Source organism: Bufo bufo, chromosome 4 (assembly GCF_905171765.1).
Source record: "Bufo bufo chromosome 4, aBufBuf1.1, whole genome shotgun sequence".
Classification (NCBI taxonomy): domain Eukaryota; kingdom Metazoa; phylum Chordata; class Amphibia; order Anura; family Bufonidae; genus Bufo; species Bufo bufo.
Window position 1 is genome coordinate 479,922,090 of NC_053392.1, and position 25,403 is coordinate 479,947,492.

Here is a 25,403-nt window from a genome sequence, read left to right on the forward strand (position 1 = left end):
TTTCAGAAGCATCAAGTTAAAAGTGTGGTTTTCTGAGCATGACCAGCATATGATGGGTGGCGACACCAAGCATGGCTGTGAACTCTCACTTCGTGGTGTGGGTTTACACCCCAAGAGTGACTTCACACCGCAGATTAAATGTCCAGCTATAGTAGCATTTATCAATGCAGCGAGGTCTGATATTGAGCATCTGAAAGACTATGTCTGAAAGAGGGCTTAAACATCCTAATATGAAGTCAGCCGAGATAAGTGCATTGGGTGAACTTTGCTACAACGGCTCCCTCACGGTCAAACCGGCCGATAAGGGGGGAGCCGTTGTTGTGATGGACACCCAATGGTACGTCTCAGAAATACAGAGACAGCTGGGAGACCCCCTGGTGTATAGACAGCTGAATCATGACCCTAAATTTGATGTGATGAAGGTTATCACTAGTATACTTGATAGAGCAAAAGTAGGAGGTTTAATCGATGAAACTCTACAAGTATCTATTGATAACACATCCCAAAACACCATTGATATGTGTTACCTAAAATTCACAAGAGTATACAAAATCCCCCGGGGAGACCCATCGTCTCCGGGAGGGAGTCTGTGTTTTCCAACATAGCTATCTTCTTGGATAAGATATTGAGAAGGTTTGCTGTTGAAGCCAGATCCTACATACGTGACACAGGTGACTTCCTGAATAGGATTGCTAATGTAGAAGTGACGGCTAGGACTCTGCTAGTCTCTTTTGATGTGGTGAGCCTTTACACCTCTATCAACCATGATAGGGGTGTAGAGGCAGTCAGGAAATGTCTGGCTTCCACCCAGTACACTGATGAATGTAGGGAGTTCATATTGGACCTGCTCGGTGTAGTGTTAAGGTATAACTATTTTGCCTTCCAAGATGGCTACTTTCTACAACAGCGGGGAACCGCAATGGGTTCGAATATGGCGCCGACTTACGCCAACATTTTCATGTCGGGCCTTGAGGCTGAACACGTCTATGTGTCCCACCACTTCGGCTTGGTACGAGGGTGGTGGAGATACATAGACGATGTTTTTGTCATCTGGGACGGCACTGAAAGTGAGTTGGCCAGTTTTCACACCTTCTTGAATGCAATAGACCCAGAAATAGTTTACTCTGACGCACTCCACCGAGCAGGTCCAATTTTTGGATACCATGGTGATCAAACAAGGTACGGTACTGGTGACAGACTTATACACCAAACCGACGGACTGCAATAAGTTGCTGAAGTTTGAGAGCTGTCACCCACGGTCCATGGTCAAAACCTTACCACGGAGCCAGTTTCTCCGCATGCAACGTATAGTTAAAGATCCCAAGATATGTGACATGAGATTGTCGCAGATGGCGGACAAGTTTGTCAATAGGGGTTATCCTAGAAGACTAGTTCACAGACAACTTGATGAGCTTGAATCTAGGACCCCTAAGGACAATAATAAACAGATTGGAGTGCCTTTCATCTCAACTTTCACTGAGGGTAGCTATCAGGTAGCAGATGCTATCAAAAAACACTGGCCAATATTACATAGCAACTTTAAAAAGGTCAAAGAATTTGCCGTACCTCCCCTGATGTTCTATAGGCGAGCCCCTAGTCTGAGGGACAAGCTAGTTAAAGCTGAGGTGTCTGGGGGTAAAGCCCCAGTGCAGACCTATCTTGGTCGCAAGAAATATGGATGCTACCCTTGTTTAGGCTGTGTAAACTGCAGCTATATGTTAAAAGGAGATAAATTTACTCACCCGATACTGAAGAAACAATTTGAGATACGGCACTTCTTGACCTGTGATAGTTCATTTGTGATCTATCTCTTGTCTTGCCCCTGCAACCTTTTCTATGTAGGGGAGACTATTTGTGAGGTTAAGACCAGAATGAACTATCACAGGTACTCGATTTGGCAAAAGAGGAGAGATCTCCCTGTGCCTAAGCACTTTATTGAGGCAGGGCACGGTGAGAAAGATCTTAAATTTAGGGTGATTGATCACATACCCCCGCTGAAACGGGGAGGTAACAGGGAAAGATTACTTAAGCAACGTGAGATCATGTGGATCCATAGGCTACATACACTTAAGCCCGACGGCCTTAATGCTGAATGTAGATGGGAATTATGTGGGTGATGGATAGGTGCTGCGCTCGCCGACGTGGGGGTCCTTGACCGCCCTGTCTGGGATAGGAGACATGTAACAGTGCTAATATGTCTGATTAGATTATCAATGTATATTGATGTTATTCTCATTTATCCTAGATGACTTCTGATGAATTTGATGAGCCTTTGTCTGCATACTGGATGGAGCCGCCCAATGACCTTGGATACAAGATTGTGATAGTGACCATTGTGTGGAGACTAGCGGGACTGCGACTGACTACCTGGATTGTCACTATAGTGCACGCTATTTTTATTGAAATGTGACAGTCATTCTTGCTGCACTGATGTAGTGTGTGATCACACTTGCCTCATATTTGTGAGCTGGTGGTGATATACACATATCGGTGCTATAGGTGTGGACAGATGGGTATTGTGTCCCATTGTAACCACTCATTAATGGGGTGCAATAGTGATGGCCATTGTTGAGTGGGCAGTCACTCTGTGTTTTTGCAGAGTCAGATCGCCTATCCTATAGGCCAGCTATATGCTCCTGTATGTGCGTTGCTATCCAGATCGCACGCATTGACATATGTCCTGGCGACAGTGCATATGCCCGCAGGTCTCCCGATTGTTTTCATCACCATGGTCACTAAAACACGCCCCCGTGCGCTGTGCCTCTGACGCTGAGTGACATGTCTTGGCCTCCCTCCCCTCACAGCTGCGTGTCTAACGGTGCGCTCCAGGGGATGACGCTGCGGTCCATGGAGCGGTCACGTGTGAGCGCCGCTGTGTCGGGGGGCGTGGCCATTGAGGTCTGGCTCGGCGCATGCGCATCGTCGACGGGGGGACGCCAATGCTGGCGGATACCAAGTGTCAGTGTGGTGAGCTGTCTTTTGTTTTTAACTTATGATTAGGTACAGCTGTACCAACTATTGATGTTTTTAACCCCATATGCACCTAACACTTTCTGCACAGTGTCCACTATGGGTAATAATATATTGAATAGAGAGGGATACATTTTCTATTCTATAATTGAAGCACAGAGATCTACCTCTATTTTATCTGTTTTGATACTACTATGAACACTTATGAAATGTTTGTATGCCTGCAACATGAGAATGTTTGTTTATTATGCACCTATGTCATGTATTCATATGGTTAATGATCACGTGACTTGACTGGAGTCACGCCCAATCACTGATTGTAATTGATTTGTATTGATTGTTGGGTATATATACCCTGTCATATGCACTGTTATTTAGCTTGAGAAAGGCCTCATTGAGCAGGCCTAAACGTCGCTTGAATAAAGTTTGGGGTCCACACCCGTTTACCCTATACTGGAAGTGCTGCCTCATCATTCGTTTGATATATATCGTGGAGGAAGAGCCGACCTCTGTGGGGACTTTGCACCCGGTTCATCACATCTGACTGTGCTGCTGCATTATCTGTTGATCTAATGGCCTATCAACAACTAGACGTAGAAATACAACCAATCCTATTAGAAACACTGGTGTTGATGCCCAGAAAAATATCAACTATAAAAAAAGTTTATCCTTTTATTCAAATTAATTAAAATACATGTAGATAAACATTTAAAATGGGAGAAGAGTAGGTACCGTATTTTTCAGCCCATAAGACGCATCTAGGTTTTAGAGGAGGACAATAAGAAAAATATTTTTTCATTAGACCTCAGGTCAGACCCCCAATGTTAATCAGACTTTAGCTGACAGCCCCATTCAGACCCTAAATGTTAAGACCCGAATAAGACCTCAGATCAGACCACCCCAATCAGACCTGCAATAAAAGCCCCATGCCTCTCATCAGCCCCCAGCACCCTCTTTAGCCCCCATATGACTCATGTCAAACAAAATAAAAAATCCACTTCCCTCTCCTGCGCCGGACGCTGCTTTTCCTCACCTCCAGCGCTCCTACTCTTCCTGCCGTTAGCTGTGCTGTGACCTGACGCGCACACCGTGGTGTCAGAGCGCCCTCACACTGCGCAGCCACAGCTGCCAGCCGAGGACCTGAAAGCGGTGTGTACAGAGCCTTCACAGCTTCCTGGTCCTCTGGTACGAATGAGCACTTCCATAATGGAATATTTCTCCCCCAATTTTGGTGAAAAAATGTGTTTTATGGGGCAAAAAATAAGGTAAGTACAGCTCATGTGAGGGACAGCCTCAAAGCAGACAATTAAAGGGAACCTGTCACCGGGATTTTGGGTATAGAGCTGAGGACACGGGTTGCTAGATGGCCACTAGCACATCCACAATACCCAGTCCCCATAGCTCTGTCTGCTATTATTGTGTAAAAAAAAACACGATTTGATGCATATGCAAATTAACATAAGAGTCATATCTATCTTGTGTGACCAGAGAAGTCATATTTTTCAAGCTCTGACTCATCTCAGGTTAATTTGCATATGTATCAAATCGTTTTTTATACACCATAAAAGCACACAGAGCTATGGGGACTGGATATTGCGGATGTGCTAGCAGCCAGCTAGCAACCCATGTCCTCAGCTCTATACACAAAATCCCGGTGACAGGTTCCCTTTAAGTGGAAACAAGCATAGTTACTGGACATATAGAAGATGGTATTAGGGGGGGTCAGAATAGGGCATCCGAACAAGGATTGCAATAGAGTACAGTGCAAATATAGACCCCAGTTCTAGCTGTGTCGTAAAGCACCAGTATGTTAGTCTAGTATATTGTTAGTCTAGTATATTTTATGTAAACTTTGTATTTAACATATTTGATTTTTCTTCAGATGGTTCCGAACTGAACAGTGCTGGATTAACTGGTCAAGCTGTAGGACCGGTGGCTGCTGCCCTGAGGCTGAAGGTCAGTATACGGTGTAATGAGTTCGTCTACCCCGGTCTTCTCATGACTACAGACTCACTATAGTTTGTCCTTTTGTCCTCAGAATTTAGCAGAAAGCAGTAAGAGATGGTTTGATGCTCAGAAGTACAAATTGTGGAATCTTCATTGCTTAAAGTTGCAGCCTCTGTCCCCTGTACCCAGGTATGCGGTTATCAATGTTATGGAATGTAAGAGTAAGAATGAATTTACCTGCAAACTGTAGCTCTAGTCTATAGCGGTTATAGGAAACCCTGTCACACGTAAACTGGTTTCTAATGGCACTCCACAGAACAGTATGGTAATGTAAGTTGAGTACAGTAGAACTACAGACTGTAGTCACCTCCCACTTAAAGTGGTTTTCTGAGATTTTAATACTAATGACCTATCCTCAGGATAGGTCATCCGTATCTGGTCTGCAGTGTTCTGACCTCCAGTATCACGGCCTTATCGCAGCTTTCCCTAGGCCGAGTGACGTCACGTCTCCTAGGAGCAGCTCAGCCCCATAGAAGTGAATGGGGCTGAGCGCGATACCAAGCACAGCCACTATACTATGAGAGAAGGCAGTGGCGCTCAAAGGGGTGCTGGTGCCTTCTCAAACAGCTGATCAGTGGGCTCCAGAGGATAGGTCCTCAGTATTGATCTCAGACAACCTTTTTAAAATCAGTGAAAAGGTAGTCACGGAGGAACCTGCTTGTTCCAGACAAGTAACCCACTGAAGCCTGAAAGTCTGAATTTCTCTTTAAGTGTCCTTAATATAGTATATTATCTTGTTCTTTGGAGAGGTGACCGTGACCTGCAAAGCTATGGATGTAGCAGAGTGTACTTCCCTTTTTGGAATCTGTGAAAATCTGCTGGTTTCAAAGCCCTTTTCTGCAACATCTTAGGCTATTTTCACACTGGCGTTTCAGGGTCCGCCTGTGAGATCCGTTTCAATACTCTCACAAGCGGCCCAAAACAGATCAGTTCAGTCCCAATGTATTCTGAATGGATGAGGATCCATTCGGAATGCATCAGTTTGGCTCCGTTCCGCCTCCATTCCGCTCTGGAGGCGGACACCAAAACGCTGCTTGCAGCGTTTTGGTGTCCGCCTGGCAGTGCAGAGCCGAACGGATCCGTCCTGACTTACAATGTAAGTCAATGGGGACGGATCAGTTTACATTGACACAATATTGGTGCAATTGTAAACGGATCCGTCCCCCATTGACTTTCAATGTAAAGTCAGGAGTCTCTATTAAAATACCATCGGATCAGAGTTTTCTCCAATCCAATGGTATATTTTAACTTGAAGCATCCCCATCACCATGAGAACGCCTCTGTTAGAATATACCATCGGATTTGAGTTAGATTGTGAAAACTCAGATCCGACAGTATATTCTAACACAGAGGCGTTCCCATAGTGATGGGGAAGCTTCAAGTTAGAATATACTAAGAAATGTGTACATAACTGCCCCCTGGCAGCACCCGATCTCTTACAGAGGGCTGTGATCCGCACAATTAACCCCACCTGAGGGGTTAATTGTGCGGATCTCAGCCCCCTGTAAGAGATTGGGTGCTGCCAGGCAGCAGGGGCCAGACCCCCCTCCCTCCCCAGTATTAAAAGCATTGGTGGCCAGTGCAGTCTGTCGAAAAATGCTTTGGATACCGGAGCACATGCATGTGACAGGAGGACAGGAGGCCCTTAGGGAGCAGTATCATTTTAACTAAATTTTAGTCTCCCCATCACGGATAGCGGTAAGGACTTCCATGTCTTAAACTTATCAATAAACAGAGATTCTATAGGGTGGCCACCAATGATTTTAATACTGGGGGAGGCCGCACTGGCCACCAATGCTTTTAATACTGGGGAGGGAGGGCCGCACTGGCCACCAATGCCTTTAATACTGGGGAGGGTGGGGGGGGGGGGGCCGCACTGGCCACCAATGCCTTTAATACTGGGGGGGGGGGGGGGGGGGGGGCCGCACTGGCCACCAATGTTTTTAATACTGGGGGGGGGGGGGGGGGGGGGGCCGCACTGGCCACCAATGCTTTTAATACTGGGGAGGGAGGGGGGGGGGGGCCGCACTGGCCACCAATGCTTTTAATACTGGGGAGGGAGGGCCGCACTGGCCACCAATGCTTTTTTTTTTAAAATCAGATAATTTTTATTTGGTTTTTCAAAAAATCACAAAAAAACAAAGGAAGACAGTCTGTACAGCATACATGCAACAGTAGATGACAAAAATACCATAGCATTACATGATCGGACAGATAGTTACTTACATAAGTATCACAAGTAACATAATCCATGGTACAAGAAGCACATAAAATCACGTATTCTAGTTACAAAATCTGGTACAGAACCACATTTCCCATTCAATAATTTATCAACAGGAAACCCACCCTCCCTACCCAACTAAAGCCCAGTCCCCCCCCCCCCCCTACCCAAGCGATGGAGCGGGTCCAAACTCCAAGATTGGACATCTTTTTTTAACATGTCAAAGGCACATCCATTGGTGTACACCTCCTGTCTGTGTATCAGACCTCTGCACACCCGACCTGCGTAGTACTACATACCTGCATACAGCATACATCCAGAGTAAATTAGGATAGAGGAGATAGAGAGCCTATCCAAACCAATACTGCGCCTCTTCCTACCCCGTAGTCCAACTACGAGGAAAGGCTAAACCGGACACTGTAGCCTGCATTTCTCCAAGTTATCCCATATTTTGTCATACTTCCCAGCACAGTTTCTTTTAACATACACACTTTTCTCTAAGCGTAATATATCTGACATTCTATTGAGGAATTCTCCCCTAGTCGGAGATTGAGGTCTAAGCCAAAATCTAGCTATGAGTTTCCTAGCTTGAAATAGTAGACGCTGTACTCCCAAACGATGATGACGATTTTTGATGTCTAATATCCCGACCACACACGCTCTCGGACCAGGCGGGACTGCAATATTATATGCGTCTTTTATTAGGGCTAAAACCGCGGACCAAAAGTTCCGGAGCTCCGCACAATCCCAGAACATGTGTAACAAGGATGCAGGACTCCTGCCACATCTAGGACAATCCGCACCCTCCCGAACACCTATCCGGCATAAAAACTCTGGCGTCCTATACACCCGTGTATTAAAAACAACTGGGACATAACAGTGGAGACAGGGCCTTGCTTGCGCTTGACGCCGCTAAGGCGCTTGACGCCGCTAAGGCGTTTGACAGTGTGGAATGGAGGTATTTGTGGGGGGTCCTGAGAACTATGGGCTTTGGTGAGCGGTTCATTCAGTGGGTACAGTTCTGTATTCTAGTCCTAAGGCGAGAATTAGAGCTAATGGAGGGTTGTCAGACTGTTTTCCCCTTGCCAGGGGCTCCAGGCAGGGATGCCCATTGTCGCCCTTATTGTTTGCTCTTGCAATAGAGCCGCTTGCGGCACATATTCGTTTATCAACAAGTATAGAGGGGTTTAGATACGGTGGGCTGCACAATAAAGTGGCTATGTACGCTGATACTCTACTTTTCATGGGCGATACTGGTGCGTCTCTGGATGCGGCCATGGCATTGATTGACAGATTTGGTAGCTTTTCTGGACTGCGGATAAACTGGCAAAAATCCTCTTTGATGCCAATTGATTGGCAGGCAGACAAGTAGATAGTTTGGTGCCCTGGGTGGATAAATTTAAATATCTGGGATTACATATAACACCGAGGCTATTGGATTTTGAAGAACTTAATCTGTCTCCATTGCTGGCTACTTTTAGGCTTAAAGTGAGGTCATGGTGTAGACTCTTTTTCGGTGGTAGGTAGAGTTAATCTTTTAAAAATGGTTATGATGCCCCAGTTGCTATATATACTGAATAATGCTCCAATTTGGATCCCTCTGGATAGATTCAAGAAAATCCACTCTATATTTAGAGATCTTACTTGGAAGTATGGACAGGCTAGGATCAAACTGGAGACATTACAGTATTCTAAGTCGGAAGGGGGCCTGGCTGTCCCTAACGCATGGATTTATTTTTGGCTTCCCAATGTTAGCATTTTAAGGGATGGATTGATCTACAAGCACCGACATGACTGGGCAGATATTGCAGCATTGGCTGGGCAGTCGTGACCTCATGGGCATTCTAGAAGGCTCAGGAATGCATGCAGGGAGGGATAAACTCCCTCTTATTGAACTTATGAAAAAAGTTTGGGCAAAAGTGAAGCTGTTAAGAGGAGTGGGAAGTATTAGTGAACTTTCTCCTATTGGAAAGAACCACTTGTTGCCAGAACTATTTGCCATACCAGGACTTAGGAACTGGGAAACTTATGGAGTGACGAGAATTGGCCAATTAATTAAGGACAAGATATGTAAGTCATTTCAAAACTGCAGCAGGAATTTAATATCCCTAGGGAGTGGTTCTATAAATATCTTCAAATAAGACATGCCCTTGAGGTCACGTTGCGGAAAGGATGCGAGATAGCTCAAATAGAGGTGGTTCATAAGCTTGTTCTTCCGACAGGTGGGGGAAAAAGAGGGTTAATATCACAGGTGTAACACTCTTTTACTGGAAAAATTCTTAGAGGGATATCCGCTTTCAAGAATGAAAAAATGGGAGGCTGACGTGGGAGATATGTCTAAGGATAAGTGGGAAGATATATTGGAAGGAGTCCCCAAGGTGTCCTTAAGTGAACAGGGCAAACTGTCCCAACTATTTATCATACATAGAGTGTACAAAACACCGGTGTTCCTGAAAAAGATAGGAGTAAGAAGTGATGACAAGTGCCCAAAGTGTATGGAAGATGGTGCAGACTTAATGCATATGCTGTGGTCTTGTCCAGTAGTTGGTAATTATTGGGAGGAAGTTAGAAATATGATTAATAGTAAACTGACATTGAAAATTCAAAAAGATCCGAAGGTGTGTATTCTGGGGTATGTGTCTGAAATTGGAGGGACTGAACCGGTTAAGGTAGCTGTGGGGAGGTTGCTGTATGTGGCCAGGAAACTGATTGCTATGAGGTGGATCCAGGGAAGTCCGCCTACACTGAGTGAGTTTGAACGGAAGGTGCATGACATGCTGATACTTGAAAAAGGGGTGTATGTGAAGAGAGGGTGTCCTCAGAAGTTTGATAAAATGTGGAGTGAATGGTTATCTCATACCCATGTGGTTATATAGGCTTGTGACGGTCAAGACCGCTGTTAGGGTTGGGGGGGTTGGGGCAGGGTAAGGGGGGGAGGGAGGTTGGGAAGGTTAAGTTATGGTAATTCTATGTCTAAAATATTTGTTTTAGCAAGTGTACACGTATTGTATGGATTCGTGTTAAAACTGAGTGGTGATATATTTATGATTACTGTTGTTCACTGATTCCACACGGTGGATAATGTAAAGAAAAGAAAACACAACGTATTGTTTTATGTTTTATTATGTATTTATTGTTTAATAAAAACGATTTGATTTAAAAAAAAAAAAACTGGGACATGCGCTGCCCCTCGCAGACTGACAATTGTGGAGTGAGCGCCAAAAGCGATTTCCACTGCTCTTCTGAGATCGGCCCGACCTCCCTTTCCCATTTAGATTTGACTGCTAAGACCCCTTGCTTCAATGACTTCACATACAAGTTCCTATAGATAGAGGATATCAGACCGCTCGAGGAGCTGCTTGTGAGGAGTTGCTGAAACAACGGGACCACAGTGCATTTCAACGACACAGATTTAGCCTGTGTCTGAAAGGCATGACGAAGTTGTAAAAATTGATAGAAGGCCGAGTGCGGGAGACCAAATTCATTTCTCAGCTGTTCAAAGGACTTGAAAACAGCAGCACTCTGAAGTTGAGATTGATATCTCACTCTTTTGCGCTCCGAGGGTGAAAAGCCATCTAACTGGAATATTTCAGGAAGGTGCGGATTCCTCCAGATAGGAGAAAACTGTGTAAACCCCTGTACTGATAACAGCGCCCGGCTTTTTTGCCAAACCTTATACATCATAAAAAGTGTGGGGTGCCCCGACAGCTTACCTACAATTCCGCTATTTTCCAATAGAGCCACCGGAGAACTGTGCCCAATAATATGTGCCACCAATCTGGCGGAGGCAACATCTCCAGGAGTTCTTCCCCATCCCCTCAACTGCTGCAGCTGGGCCGAGATGTAATACAACCATGCATTCGGTACTGCTAGCCCTCCCTCCTCTTTTCCCCTCTGCAGAGTGTCCAGCCCAATCCGTGCTTTTTTTATGGCGCCAAATCAAATCTCTAAACAACCTATCAATCTTTATGAATATTCTGCGAGGAATCCATACCGGGGAATTATGCAATATGTACATGAGTTTGGGCATGAGAATCATTTTAAGAAGGTTACTCCTCCCAATTTCAGATAGCGGTAGCTTGCACCATGCCTTGATTTTATCCAACATTGTGGGCCACCAATGCTTTTAATACTGGGGAGGGAGGGGGGGGCCGCACTGGTCACCAATGCTTTTAATACTGGGGAAGGAGGCGGGTCTGGCCCCTGCTGCCTGGCAGCACCCGATCAGGGGGCTGAGATACGCACAATTAACCCCTCAGGTGTGGCACTTGAAGGGTTAATTGTGCGGATCACAGTTCCATGTAAGAGATCGGGTGCTGCCAGGCAGCAGGGGGCAGTTATGTACACAGTTCTTAGTATATTCTAACTTGAAGCGTCCCCATCACCATGGGAACGCCTCTGTGTTCGAATATACTGTTGGATCTCAGTTTTCACGATCGTGAAAACTCAGATCTGAAAAAGCTGTTATGCAGACGGATCCGCACTGAACAGATACCATTATTTGCATTTATAGGTGCGGATCCGTCTGTGCAGATATCAGACGGAACCGCACCTAGCGCAGGTGTGAAAGTAGCCGAATGCTGTGTCTGATAGGGGTTGTCTCATTTCAGTAAATTACATTTATCATGTAGACCGTTAAAAAGACTTGCAGTGAAGGGAGAACGGGTAAGGGGTGGGCTTTGCTTGACTTGAAGCAAGGAGGCCGCTTCCCCCTTGACTACAAGCGGACTCTGAGGATAGCGAAAACACAGATTAAAACAGCGTTTTTATAAAGTATACAACAACCAGTGGAGGAATGAAAAACCTTATTAGGAACACACTGGGGGCTACTGTAAGGTAATGATGTTGGTTTAAAATGTGTTTAGGAGGTGACTGGTTCCCTTTAAGGCCTATTGGTCCAAACGTTGATGGTTACTCTACAATAATGTTCCTCTTTCCAAATTGCTTGTTGGGTCTTCTAAAACAATCTGTGTAAATATTTGGTCTTTTAAATTTCCTGATATCCTACAGCCAGCTTATAATGGCTCCCTCAGTTCTCTTTTTATTTGGCTGATTTATTGTTGACATTATTCGTGCTTGCAGTCACTTACTGTTATTTGTATGGTACAAGGTGAAAGTTCACTTACAACAGTCTTTTTGTATTAATTTGAATCATACCAACATGCAGTGGACTGAGTAAGCAAGTGGGTTTAGGCTACTTTTACTAGTGTTTTTACAGATCCGAAATGTGCCTGTGGGAATTAAGTATCACACCTGTTCAAATCTGGCCTGCCTTATCCTTTTCCACCTACATTTGCTGTCAGGTTAGTTTGGTGACAGCCATGGTCATTAGGTAGTTTCCAGGGGTGGACTGGCCATAGTCCCTACAAGAGAATTTCCTGGCGGGCTGATGCATAGGGGGCCATTTGAGCTCTCCTCATGGCTGCCATCTGATGCTATCAGCATTAATGAATGCTAGGAGGATCGGGTACTTGTGCACCTGGTGCAGGTGCCCTTCTGAACTCAACTGTATTGCCATCTTCAGGAAGCTGATACAGTTGAATACTATGAGCGGCAGTATTTTTGGTATTTGGTTTTGCTGCAACAGTATTTTTGTTCTGTACTACAGTATTGCTGGCTGCCCGTGCCTTACGTCAGTTTGAATCCTCTAACAACTTGGGGCCACTTCTAGGTGTTTCCAGGCCCACTTCAAGTTCCCAGGCCACCCCTGGTAGTTGCCAATTCTGGTGGGCTTTGACCTGAGATATGGCCATCTTACCCCTACCTGTCACTATATTATACTATTATATTAATTCCAGGTCTGAGGGTCTGTTGTGTAGTCTACCAGCTCCATTGAGACAATATAGGGGACACCGCGTGGGGTCCTCCATAACCCCACTTTTACGTTCCCTCCACCCTTTCCAGTGACTGCAGCCAATGTACAGTGACAGACAGAAGACATTTGTGAGTGTGGCCCTTAAAGCACAGTTTCCCGTGAGAAGGAAGACAGCAGTACTTACTTGTAATGTCTATATCAAGCATGTGTCTGTTCCTTTTTTATTTTTTTGCAGCGATATTGAGATTTCCCGAGCACAGAATCCAAAATCCATTGACGTGCTTGCCAAGGAGATAGGATTGCTTACAGATGAACTTGAAATGTATGGCTACACGAAGGCCAAAGTACGTCTGTCTGTTCTGGAGAGGTTAAAAGAGCAGCCAAATGGAAAATATGTCTTAGTTGCTGGGTAAGAATTTTCTCTGGTTTCCTCCATCATGTGAATGCTTTTGCCAGTTGCTCCCTGGAATGTGATTGCCAATAATTTGCCCAATTGATTTTCTTGTATCACTTCAGCATATCTGTAAAGACTGGGTGACCATCACAAGCGCTGTAAAGCCGACCATAACCTTAAAGGGGTTATCCCATGAATAATGTAAAAAATGAAAATCGCACATTAAGGGTTCATGAACATGAATGTAATTGTTTCCGTTCCGTGTTTTTTTTTTTTTTTTTTTTTTGGATCCGCAAGAAAAAGGGATTCAATACTGATGTCGCACAGACGCTGTCTGTATTTTTTGCGGATCCCTGTTTTGCCGACCTCAAAATACATACGGTCATGTGCATGAGCCCTTGGTAATACATGACAATATCTTTCAGCCCTGTACCTCACATGGATCCAGAGATCATGCTAGATTTATGTCCTGCTGTCAATTTAGGGGACGTAATCCTTATTCAGGGGGTGTTCTTTCTGCTTGAAGGATGTAACTGGGCATGTGCCCTTGTTTAGAGAAAGTAGAAATAGAGCAGACAGCAGGTGGCGCTGTACAGATAGCGTTCAGTGAATAGCTTAGTAGCTATACAAATTTTTTAATTACCTGCAATTACAAAAGTTTTCAGATTTAGGTGCTGGTTTGAAAAATGTTTTTTTTTGTGTGACAACCCCTTTGAGATAATGATCGGCTGCATTGTGGGTGTTTATTCCTCTGTAGGTGTGGTCCCACCAGCAGCATGTCAGACTAAAGTGGCTGACTAGGACAGGGATCAGCAACCTTCGGCACTCCAGGTGTGGTGAAACTACAACTCCCAGCATGCTCCATTCACTTCTATGGGAGTTCTGAAAACGGCTAAGAAAGTGTGCATGCTGGGAGTCGTAGTTTCACCACAGCTGGAGTGCTGATTGGGGATGAGCGAATAGATTCGCATAAAGCTTTATTAGAATACTGTACGGAGCGAGCGGTCCGTACGGTATTAGAATGTATTGGTGAAACCGAGTTTTTAATAGTAGAAATAACTTTAGAAATTAATTACCCAAACTCCCACAAGACTTTGCTGGATGAACTGCTTATTATAATTCCGAGGCCTTGTGGATTCTTGTGACTCTTAAAGAGTAATTTGGACCCTTGTGTGTTTTTTTTTTTTTTTTTTTCCCCTTTTCTTTTAGAAAATGATGTTCAGTTTTAAAACTAGTTATATAGTTGGATTTGTTTGCTTCGCATTTCTGTTACCTTGATGGATTTTTTTATATTCTAGTCCTTTCTGTATAGCTATGTGGAGTACAAAGAATTGTCATGCTTTTATAAGTTATTTCCAGATTTTGAAGTCCCAGGATAGAGTAAAATATTCTTAGGACATCTAAAGGGTAGCAAGAGACAGACCTGCTGCAGCCTGTTTGTCAGATAGTTTATTTCAAAATGCTGGCTCGGCTTTTGGGGTTACAGGAAAATCCCTGTCTTAATTCATTTCTGTTCTTGGATCTCTTGCCAGAATAATAGCTGATTTCTTACTCCCGAGTCACGCTGAACAGTTTAAATGCAAGACATGTGTGTTGCCCGGCCAGGTCTTCTTTAGGGTCCATTCAAATGTCTGTAACGTGTTTTGCGGATCCGCAAAACACGGACACGGCAATGTGCGTTCCACATTTTGCGGACCGCACATCGCCGGCACTAATAGAATATGCCTATTCTTGTCCGCAATTGCGGACAAGAATAGGACATGTTCTATTTTTTGTGCGGGTCCGCAATTCCGTATCCGGGCAGCACATCGTGCTGCCCCATAGAAATGAGTGGGTCCGCAATTCCGTTCCGCAAAATGCTTGTAGATCTTTTAGACATTCAAAAAAATCTCTTCCTGTCTTGCTTTTGTTTTACCCAATCAGTATAACACCGACACCTCTTGGGGAAGGCAAAAGTACAGTTACCATTGGGCTGGTGCAGGCCCTGACCGCTCATAAAAACATCAATTCCTTTGCGTGTCTGAGACAGCCTTCACAAGGACCCACATTTGGAGTCAAAGGTAAACTTTATAGAGTTCTTCTTTCCCTTTTTTTTTTTTACTTATTTTCTTGTAGGATAACGACAAAGTACTGGATTCAGAGTACTGGGGCACATACACATGAGATTAATCTTAGCTGAACGACCAACCATCTGATATGGGTGTCCTGGCTTTCCCCCACAGGACATGTCAGGGGAAGGAAGAATTGGACTGTTGATTTCAACATGGTTTTGTTCATAAAGGGTCAATGAGTTTTCCTAACACTTTTGATATGTGTTCGAGATCTATCAAAATGTTTGGTCAGTTGGGGTCTGAGCGCTGAGACTAGAACAAGGGGAGAGCTTGTGTCTTGTGCTCTCTTCTCTCTGCAGGAGAGGAAGCAAGATGGACTCAGTAAAAGTGTATAGGCCCCTCTTTATTTCATCCCCTGCAGTGAAGAGAGTGCGATATGCTAGCGCTTCTCTCGCCTCGTTCTGGTGATTGGTCGAGGTATGAGTGCTGGAACCCCTTCCGATCAAAGCATGTCTTTATGCTTTAGACCAGGGATGCTCAACCTGCGGCCCTCCAGCTGTTGTAAAACTACAACTTCCACCATGCCCTGCTGTAAGCTGTTCGGGCATGCTGGGAGTTGTAGTTTTGCAACAGCTGGAGGGCCGCAGGTTGAGCATGCCTGCATTAGACCATATCAAAAGTTTTATAATAACTTGGTGACCCTTTTGAGGGAGATAAATCATTGACAGAGACCACATGACACTGGTCGAGCATTGGGCAGATCATCACTAACAAGCGTTCGTAGGATAATCTGCTGGTGTAAAGGTGCCGCTGATTACCTGATGAACGAACAAAACATAAGATTGTTTGTGCGGAAAACTAAATCATCATTTACCGGCGGCATGTTGTGTTGTCTAAACAGCCTGTGCTACCGGCAAAAAATGATTCTGTATGGGGATGGTATTGGCGATCGCTCCTCCCTATACTGTGGAGGAGATTGCTGCATATAAATACAGCGGCTATGCAGGAGAGGATAACAGAAACCGGATGGATCAGTTATGCAGGCCATAGACTTTTATTATGATGGAATGATGCCTTTTAGAGGCATTCTGTTATGCATTCCATCATGGAATTGCGTTATGGTCCGTGGTAACTGAATCCATAATGTAATTCAGCTTGTACCCCAACCCGAACTTCAAAATATGAAGTTCACTCATCCCTAATTAGTTTTTTCTGCCCAATGTACCCACAACACTGCAGATTTTTTCCCCCATATACCCCATTTTTTGTCAGCCTTTTCCTTCCCCTTTCTCAGCATCACTGCATTCTGGCAGGATGTTTACTTGCAGAATTTCCTGTTTTCATCAGCCTCCTGTTCCCAGCATGCTTTGCTCTAACGTTTCACAGGGCTTGTGTACTGGATTGCTTGCTTGTCCAGGTCAATGATATTCGCTGCCTTCGATCTTGTTTATCGTTTCATTACGTCCACCATGCATTTTACTAATTATCTGTCCTGGAAATGTTGAAAGACAGCGTGTGAAACGAATGCAGGCAGCAGTGCTCTCATAAGTGACCCTTTTCATGTTTTAGGTGGAGCTGCAGGGGGTGGATATGCTCAAGTTATTCCTATGGAAGAGGTATGGCCTTAAACAATATTTAGTATGTTTTTTGCAATCAGATGTTCATCTCTTTCATACAAGGATTGATAACTTTTTCATGTATTTGTAAAGGATTCATGTTGTCTGAAAAATATATTGTGTAGTGGGAGGTCCATACGCTGGATGCACGCTGAGAATAGAGCGCTTGTATCAGGAGAATAACTGCGTAAAATATGTACGCAGTCAGGATTTCCAAAAATATAAATTTCCTAAACCATATAGTAGTTTTTTTTTGTCCTTGGTTTCATTTGCTCTTTCTAGAACTCATCCAGGAGTAACATAGGGGCAGACTTATTAAAATACGGCACCTTTTATCGCGTAAGTCACAAACTGCAGCTTTTTAAACACCACTTGCGCAGAAAATTTTGAGCAAGTGGCGTTTGTCCGCCAGCCTCACCACTTTCCTGCACTGACAAAAATGGCCATCTACAGCTACGGTCAGTGCCACAGACTGCAGTGGCAGGGTGCATGCTTGACCGCCACTCCATTTAAAGTTTTGTACAGCCGATAGCAGGCCGTGACTGGAACGAGCCTCCCTAGCGTCACCCGCGATGCTAGGGAGGCTCGTTCCAGTCACTGCCTGCTATTGGTGAGCGAGGTAAGTAGTATCTGTGTGAGGGGCCTGGGCATATGGGGGGCCATTATAGGTCTTGGATAACCCCTTTAAGACCATACACTTAAATAGTGCATATGTTATATCTGATTTTAGAATAAATAGGCTTTTTAGGCTGATAACTTATTCCTTTACTTTTTACACCTGACCAATAAATATATAAAGTTATTGAAACAGTTTTTTTTGACGCTTATGTACAGTAACGGCCTTTGTTTTACAGTTTAACTTGCACTTAACTGGAGACATCCACGCGATCACGGCTGCCAATAATCTGCTGGCGGCTGCCATAGATGCAAGAATCCTGCATGAGAGCTCTCAGTCAGACAAGGTGATTAGCACTTACCGCCAGGGAGGGGGCTTTTCAGCTGTTGCATACTCCATGGGGCAGTGGAAAAATTCTAGTTTTTTTTATTTTTATATGGCATATCTTTGTCTTGATTTTATTAGTTACTTTTTGTAATTTTATATTACAAGTAACAGCAGAAACTTTCCATGGCTGCAGCTCCCACCTGATTGTCTACCTGGCAGATGACCTATACTGTACTTACCTGCAGCTCAGCCTTCTGTCTGCTTCTGATCAGATGCCATCTCAACGTTTAGATTTCATCCTGTTTCCTTAGCGGTGCTATGCTTTGCATCATGGTTTTAATCACAAAAGTGTTGTTTTCCAGGCTTTATACAGTCGTCTTGTTCCATCCGTTAACGGAGTGAGGACGTTTTCTCCAATTCAGATTGCTCGGTTGAAGGTATGTTTTATTGTAGTATTAAGTGTTCTAATGATGGGAGCATCGATGTCTGATCTTCTTCTTTGTCCCTGCCAATCAAGAGCATAGGAGTCCTCTCTATCCTGTTCCTCCTTTTTAATTTGAGAGGGGGGTAAAAAGAGAGAACAACAAATGTGCTGTGCAGTCTTCATTGACTTCTATGGAGTGTTAGGTTAGGTCCACATTTAATGCTGAAAATGCATGTAGAACTTCCCCACTGATTTCAATGGGGAATCGGCATGTTAAACCATACAGCGCTTTTTCTTTCCTGCTTGCAGTTTTATTAACCGCACTGCGGAGAGAAGAGATGTCCTGTCCAACCCACGTCCAAAATTTCTATCGATTTCTATTGCTCACTAATGTTCCTACATTGGTGGCATATAGCTTTGATATCAGACACGTTGAAAAGAATGGCGTGGTATTAAACAGGCAGGAAGTGCTCAAACCCACATGCAGTTGTGTGTGTGTGTATGTGTGTGTGTATATATATATATATATATATATATATATATGACCTGTCTGAGCCCAAGCACTGCGTACATGTCCCACCACTGGGACCCACACATGTCTCCAGAACAGGCCCCCTTAAGTGAATTAGAACGCACCGCGGATGCGATGCTGGCTCTCCATTCATTTCTGTGGGAGTTCTGAAAAAAAATATCTGGCTACTTTCTGAAGTCCCATAGAAATCAATGGAGAGCACTTTGTACAAGGTGTGGCCACTGTTACATTAACTTTTATGGGACTGCCGAAAATAGCGGAACCTCCAAAAACTGCCTACTTTACCTTGCTGTAGCGGTCGTCTGTTGCATAAAATGATAAGAAGTATTACTTACATGTTACATTCCCCACCACTCTAGTTCCTTCAAGCCAGTCTTTGTTTACTGTGCCGTCAATACATGTGACCCCTGCAACCAACCGCTGGACTCAGAGGTCTCACATCTGAGCCCAGAGCTTGGATACAGCAGTCATGTGGGTGAATTCATCACTGCAGCACAGCAAACAAGGACTGGCATGGCGGCACTGGAGCGGTAGGGAATTTAACAGTTTATTTTATTAATAACTAGGATGATATCCACTTTTTTTTGGATGATTTTAGTACATTTAAATAAAGTCATCCTTTCCATGCAGCGTTTTCCTGCCCATCATAACAGTTTTTTGTTGTGTCAAATTTTTAATTTTTTTTTATTTGACCCAAACATGCACTGAAATTATCTGAAGATCATTTGGTAAAAGGAATATACGACTTGCTAAAGTACAAAAAATCTGTATGGCCACTAGGTGGCAGTGGCTCATGGATTCTTATGGGATTCTGCCTTTTAACATAAGACATGGGTGTGTTCCATGCTGAATGGCAGATGTAACCAGGGACCGAGAAACCATATAATTTTGTGGTCTGGTTCCAATTATCCCAGTGCGGTGACCTCACTACCATTGTGACAAATGCTTGTAAGAAATGTATGTTTTAGCAGTTAATACTGTATGCATCTCCAGGTTTATTTTGAATGTGTCACTTCTAATCTTGATATCGTGTTTCTGTTTGTTATATATTAAATTATCTTTTAATAATACTCTTAACAATGGATTGTATTCATTTCATTTTACAATCCGGATGTTGCCTAAGGGAATATACACAGACCTTGCAGTGATCTCATAATTCGAAGATGCCAGCAGCGTTGCCAGCTTTTCCTAGATTTTTGGCTGTATTGGCTGAAAAATAAGAATGTTCTCATTAATTCTGTTTCAAAATGAAACTTTAGAGGGCAGCAGTTTGTGCGCCAGAGCTGCATTTCTTGGACAAGCTGCTTTCATAGCCATTTCAAAAGGGCTCTCTATAGCGTAGGATCACTAGGGTATATAGCAAAACCCATGTTTACTACCTGCGCTCACCTGTTTTTGTTCTGGTGGCACGCACACTGAACGCATCCGGAGCCAATCCGTCACGCTCGTGTCAGAGGCCTTAGAGTACTGCCAAAAGTATGCATAGTGGAGTAAACATGATGCATCCTTTTCACACAATTGTTACCAAAAACCTTTAGTAGGATCTAAGAGTTGTAAATTGTACCCTTTTTGTTGATCCGAGGCTCCGTTCCTGAGTTGCGCAAATTTTTTCTAAATATGCAATTTCAGTTTTTGGTGCAATAAGGGTGTCACCCTTGCTCTTGTTGCTACGAAGCGCAGCCATTTCTGTGGCCACCCCTCCTTCACTGCTTTCCCACTGTTCATCAAAGCGGTGAGGGAAGGACTATGATTCCATCATATGTCGAAAAATTATCCTTCACCCCAACCTCTCCTAAAGCCCAGGTAAAAGCGCCTGGAAGCATAAGAGACTCTCTTGGGGAATGAAAGTCTGATACCACTGTATGTAGACTTCATTCCGTCATCCTTAAAAGACAAGTTAGAAGATAATTTAGAGATGGCCTCTTCCATATCCTGCCAGCCCTGCAGCGTATGCTTCTCCCCTAGGTCCCCCTCCCATTAGGAGACTCTAAATTATACTGTAAATACATAAAAACATTACAGGACCCTCCTGGCTACCAAGCACATAATTGTTTAAAAAATGCTCATATCTGTAAGAGATCCTTTATTACTATAAAGGGAGAACACATTCGGTAAGTTGTTGAAGATGGAACAGCTTGGTGCCTGGCATAGAATGAACCGAAATAGTGGCCTAAATCTCAGTCTATCCACCAGATCAATTGAAAATGACGGGCAGCTAAATCTGTCAGAAAAGCTGAAGGACCCGGGCCCACGGCCACATTGCTGTGGTGCCTGTATTGCGGACCAGGGTCCCGGTGACTTGAATAGTCCACTGTCTGCCAGATTCGGAGCAGAGGCAGGGATCTGAAGCCCACGGACGCGCTTCGGTGCGGTCTGTGCCAATAAATAGAACCACTGTTTGCCGGCAACAGATCGTGATTAAACCCCCCAATCTGCCGCCTGCAAACGATTATCTTTAAACCTGTCAAAAGATTTTGATTGCCTGATGAACGAGCACTCAACGGCAGTATTACACTGCCAGATCACTAACAAGCGTTACTATGAGCGTTTTATTATGAGCTATCATCCTGCAGAAAATCTGCCCATCTAATACAGGCTTAAAGAGGACCTTTCATGGGTCCAGACATTAGGAAACAAGTGGAGGGTTGTGTAGGGAATAGTGCAGGCATGTAAGATCACTTACTAGCTTATCTGTCCGGTGCTCCGTTCCCCCGCTGTGCCCCCCTTTTTACTTCTCCTGCCTGGTATGGTAATAAATCTTATCGGTCCAGGGAGAAGGAGACTCCCATTGAGAAACTGGGCTGTCACCTCCTCCCTGTACCGATGCTATTCATTTCCATACCAGGCGGGAAAAGTAAAAGGGGGGACCGGAGCGCCGAACAGATAAGCTAGCAAGTGATTTTACATGCCTGCACTATGCCCTACACAACCCCCTACTTATTTCATAATGTCTGGACCAATGAAAGGTCCTCTAACATCACATTACATCCTTTAGTGGATATAGGAGCCTATGTGACAGAGCAGGACGCTTTGTCTCCTAGTGCCTAGAATGCAGCAGGTCTGTACTGCTATTTAGAGACAGAATCTGCCATGCAAATTAATTAGAAACATGATTATTGTGCACATTCCTGCACGTTGAACTTTTTTAAGTGAACATACTTGGACTGTACTCCATTGTGCTAGTACATATGTAAGCTGATAATGTTTCTACAGTACACAGGACATGAATCTTACAGGATGTTGCCTTCCATTTCTGTTTGGTTAATTTTTATTCTTATCTAAGCCATATGTCCTTTTCAATATTGGAAATGCGGTACTTTCTAGAGGTCGAATGTTCGAAGAACATTTGTTTTTACAGATGGAAAGCATTAAATAAGGAGGGTCACAAAACATTAGTAAGATTTTTCTAGGGAGAGAAATATTAATCATCACCAGGCTGGAAGTGGCATGCGTTCTGATCCTTAGCAGAAATACCCCTGGCGCAGTGTAAATCCCGCTCCACGTGTGCGGTATAGTAGAAAGTTCCCTTTCAATGAACTGTATGTTGATTTGATCTAGTGAGCCTGGGAGACTTGGGAATACTAGAAATACACAAGAGTTTTCCTTTTCCTATACCATAATCAATTTCTTTGTTGGATCATATAAGGTTACATATTTAGTATTAACCTTTGGTTCTGCTGTCACCTTAACGTCTTATGGTGCGAAAGATCTGTATTCCTGGCCGGCTTTCCATATTTATTTATTTTTTTAAATGGCATTAACGAGCATTTCCACTTAAAGTAAAACTGACCATGTATTAGTAAGTCACAAGATGACGCAGCATCCAGAGATTGTAAATCTCTTCATGTACAACATATGAAATTAGCAGAGAGGACAATACTAAGGTGACGGCTAACGTGGCTGTATTTTATTTTTATTTTTTTTTAAAAAAGGTCTTCAGAAGAAAATGCATAATTACAAAATTTTAGCTACTACATTAACTGACTGGCATGTTTTTAGTTTTATTTAATTAAAATATTAATACTTTAATATAGCATTTCAAATTATTTTAATTCAGCATAGGCTGTTATTGCCAACATAAAATTCTCTTGGTTATCGTGACATCTCAATCTCATAATGCAGTTTGCTTGGATCGGCTGAAACCAGATTAGCAACATTTTGGTGGATTGGTATTTTAAAGGGGTTATCCAAAGTCTAAAACATGCCCCCCAATGCACAGGCTCCTCACATAGATTATACTTACCCTGGCCCCCCGCGTCAGTCCTGAGCCTGCACGGCCGCCGCTGCATCTCCCCGTCACGTGGATCAAAACATCTGGCGTTGGGGGGGAGCAGCCAATAGCAGGCCGCGACTAGGACAAGCCTTCCTTATGTCACCCACGATGCTAGGGAGGCTCATCCCCGTCGCAGATGCAGCCGTGCGGGGGATCATAAGTGACACGGGGCAAGTATAATCTATTTGAAGGGCCCGGGCAATGGGGGACATGTTTTAGGCTGTGGATAGCCCCTTTAACTGTAAATTAAACAACTAGTTAAGAGTTATACATCTGTTTGTAACTCTTTACAAAGGAAAAAACTGCAGCGCTCACCTATGTTCTTGGGGAGGCACGGAAAAGGCCTGGACACGGACATACACCAATTTGAGAAAAATAGCTGTGAAATCCAGCTTCCCATAAAAAGAAACTTTATTTACTTGCGGTAAAATCCAGACATCACTTGCATGTACAGTCCATTGACTGTATATGAGAATGGACTGTACGTGCAAGTGATGTCTGGATTTTACCGCAAGTAAATTAAAGTTTCTTTTTATGAGAAGCTGGATTTCACAGCTATTTTTCTCAAATCTGTAAATGTTCCAACACCCAGCACCCCCGCCGATCAGCTATTTGAGAAGGGACTAAGCTGCGCCTAGGCCACGTGACCAATGGTCGTGATGTCACAGGCCTAGGGTAAACAGCGAGAAGGCTGTGGCACTCAAACAGCTGCCGGGTGTCAGACCCCCAACAGTCATTTGCTGATGACCTATCGAGGATAGCTCATCAGTTACAAACAAACTGATACCCCCTTTAACCTCTTGCCGCTACGCTAACGCCGAAAGGCGTCATTGCGGCGGCTCTCCCAGGCTACACTAATGCCGATTGGCGTCATCTCGCGTGAGCCGAGATTTCCTGTGAACGCGCGCACACAGGCGCGCGCGTGTTCACAGGATCGGAAGGTAAGCGAGTGGATCTTCAGCCTGCCAGCGGCGATCGTTCGCTGGCAGGCTGGAGATGCGATTTTTTTTTTTTCAACCCCTAACAGGTATATTAGACGCTGTTTTGATAACAGCGTCTAATATACCTGCTACCTGGTCCTCTGGTGGTCCCTTTTGCTTGCATCGACCACCAGAGGACACAGGTAGCTCAGTAAAGTAGCACCAAACACCACTACACTACACCCCCCCCCCCCTGTCACTCATTAACCCCTTATGAACCACTGATCACCCCATATAGACTCCCTGATCACCCCCCTGTCATTGATAACCCCCTTGTAAGGCTCCATTCAGACGTCCGTATGATTTTTACGGATCCACTGATATATGGATCGGATCCGCAAAACATACGGACGTCTGAATGGAGCCTTACAGGATGGTGATCAATGACAGGGGGGTGATCACCCCATATAGACTCCCTGATCACCTCCCTGTCATTGCCACCCCCCTGTCATTGATCACCCCCCTGTAAGGCTCCATTCAGACTTTTTTTTTGGCCCAAGTTAGCGGAAATTTATTTTATTTTTTTTTTTCTTACAAAGTCTCATATTCCACTAACTTGTGTCAAAAAATAAAATCTCACATGAACTCACCATACCCCTCACGGATTCCAAATGCGTAAATTTTTTTTGACATTTATATTCCAGACTTCTCACACTTTAGGGCCCCTAAAATGCCAGGGCAGTATAAATACCCCACATGTGACCCCATTTCGGAAAGTAGACACCCCAAGGTATTCGCTGAGGGGCATATGGAGTCCATGAAAGATTGAAATTTTTGGTCCCAAGTTAGCGGAAAGGGAGACTTTGTGAGAGAAAAAACAAAAAAAATCAATTTCCGCTAACTTGTGGCAAAAAAAATAATAATTCTATGAACTCGCCATGCCCCTCATTGAATACCTTGGGGTGTCTTTCCAAAATGGGGTCACATGTGGGGTATTTATACTGCCCTGGCATTTTAGGGGCCCTAAAGCGTGAGAAGAAGTCTGGGATCCAAATGTTTAAAAATGCCCTCCTAAAAGGAATGTGGGCCCCTTTGCGCATCTAGTCTGCAAAAAAGTGTCACACATCTGGTATCGCCGTACTCAGGAGAAGTTGGGGAATGTGTTTTGGGGTGTCATTTTACATATACCCATGCTGGGTGAGAGAAATATCTCGGTCAAATGCCAACTTTGTATATA

The 25,403-nt window shown here is 44.1% G+C and overlaps 1 protein-coding gene across 2 annotated transcripts in view; it reads left to right on the top strand.

The window, feature by feature from the left end:
- The window catches only part of MTHFD1L (methylenetetrahydrofolate dehydrogenase (NADP+ dependent) 1 like), a 309,383-nt gene that overhangs the window by 67,932 nt on the left and 216,048 nt on the right, over positions 1-25,403 (top strand). For both annotated transcript variants that reach the window (XM_040429522.1, XM_040429523.1), the window contains exons 9-15: positions 4,853-4,926; positions 5,009-5,106; positions 13,249-13,422; positions 15,331-15,467; positions 17,028-17,074; positions 17,929-18,036; positions 18,380-18,454. In XM_040429522.1, coding sequence (XP_040285456.1) covers positions 4,853-4,926; positions 5,009-5,106; positions 13,249-13,422; positions 15,331-15,467; positions 17,028-17,074; positions 17,929-18,036; positions 18,380-18,454 — 713 coding nt within the window. The remainder of the gene's footprint in view (positions 1-4,852; positions 4,927-5,008; positions 5,107-13,248; positions 13,423-15,330; positions 15,468-17,027; positions 17,075-17,928; positions 18,037-18,379; positions 18,455-25,403) is intronic.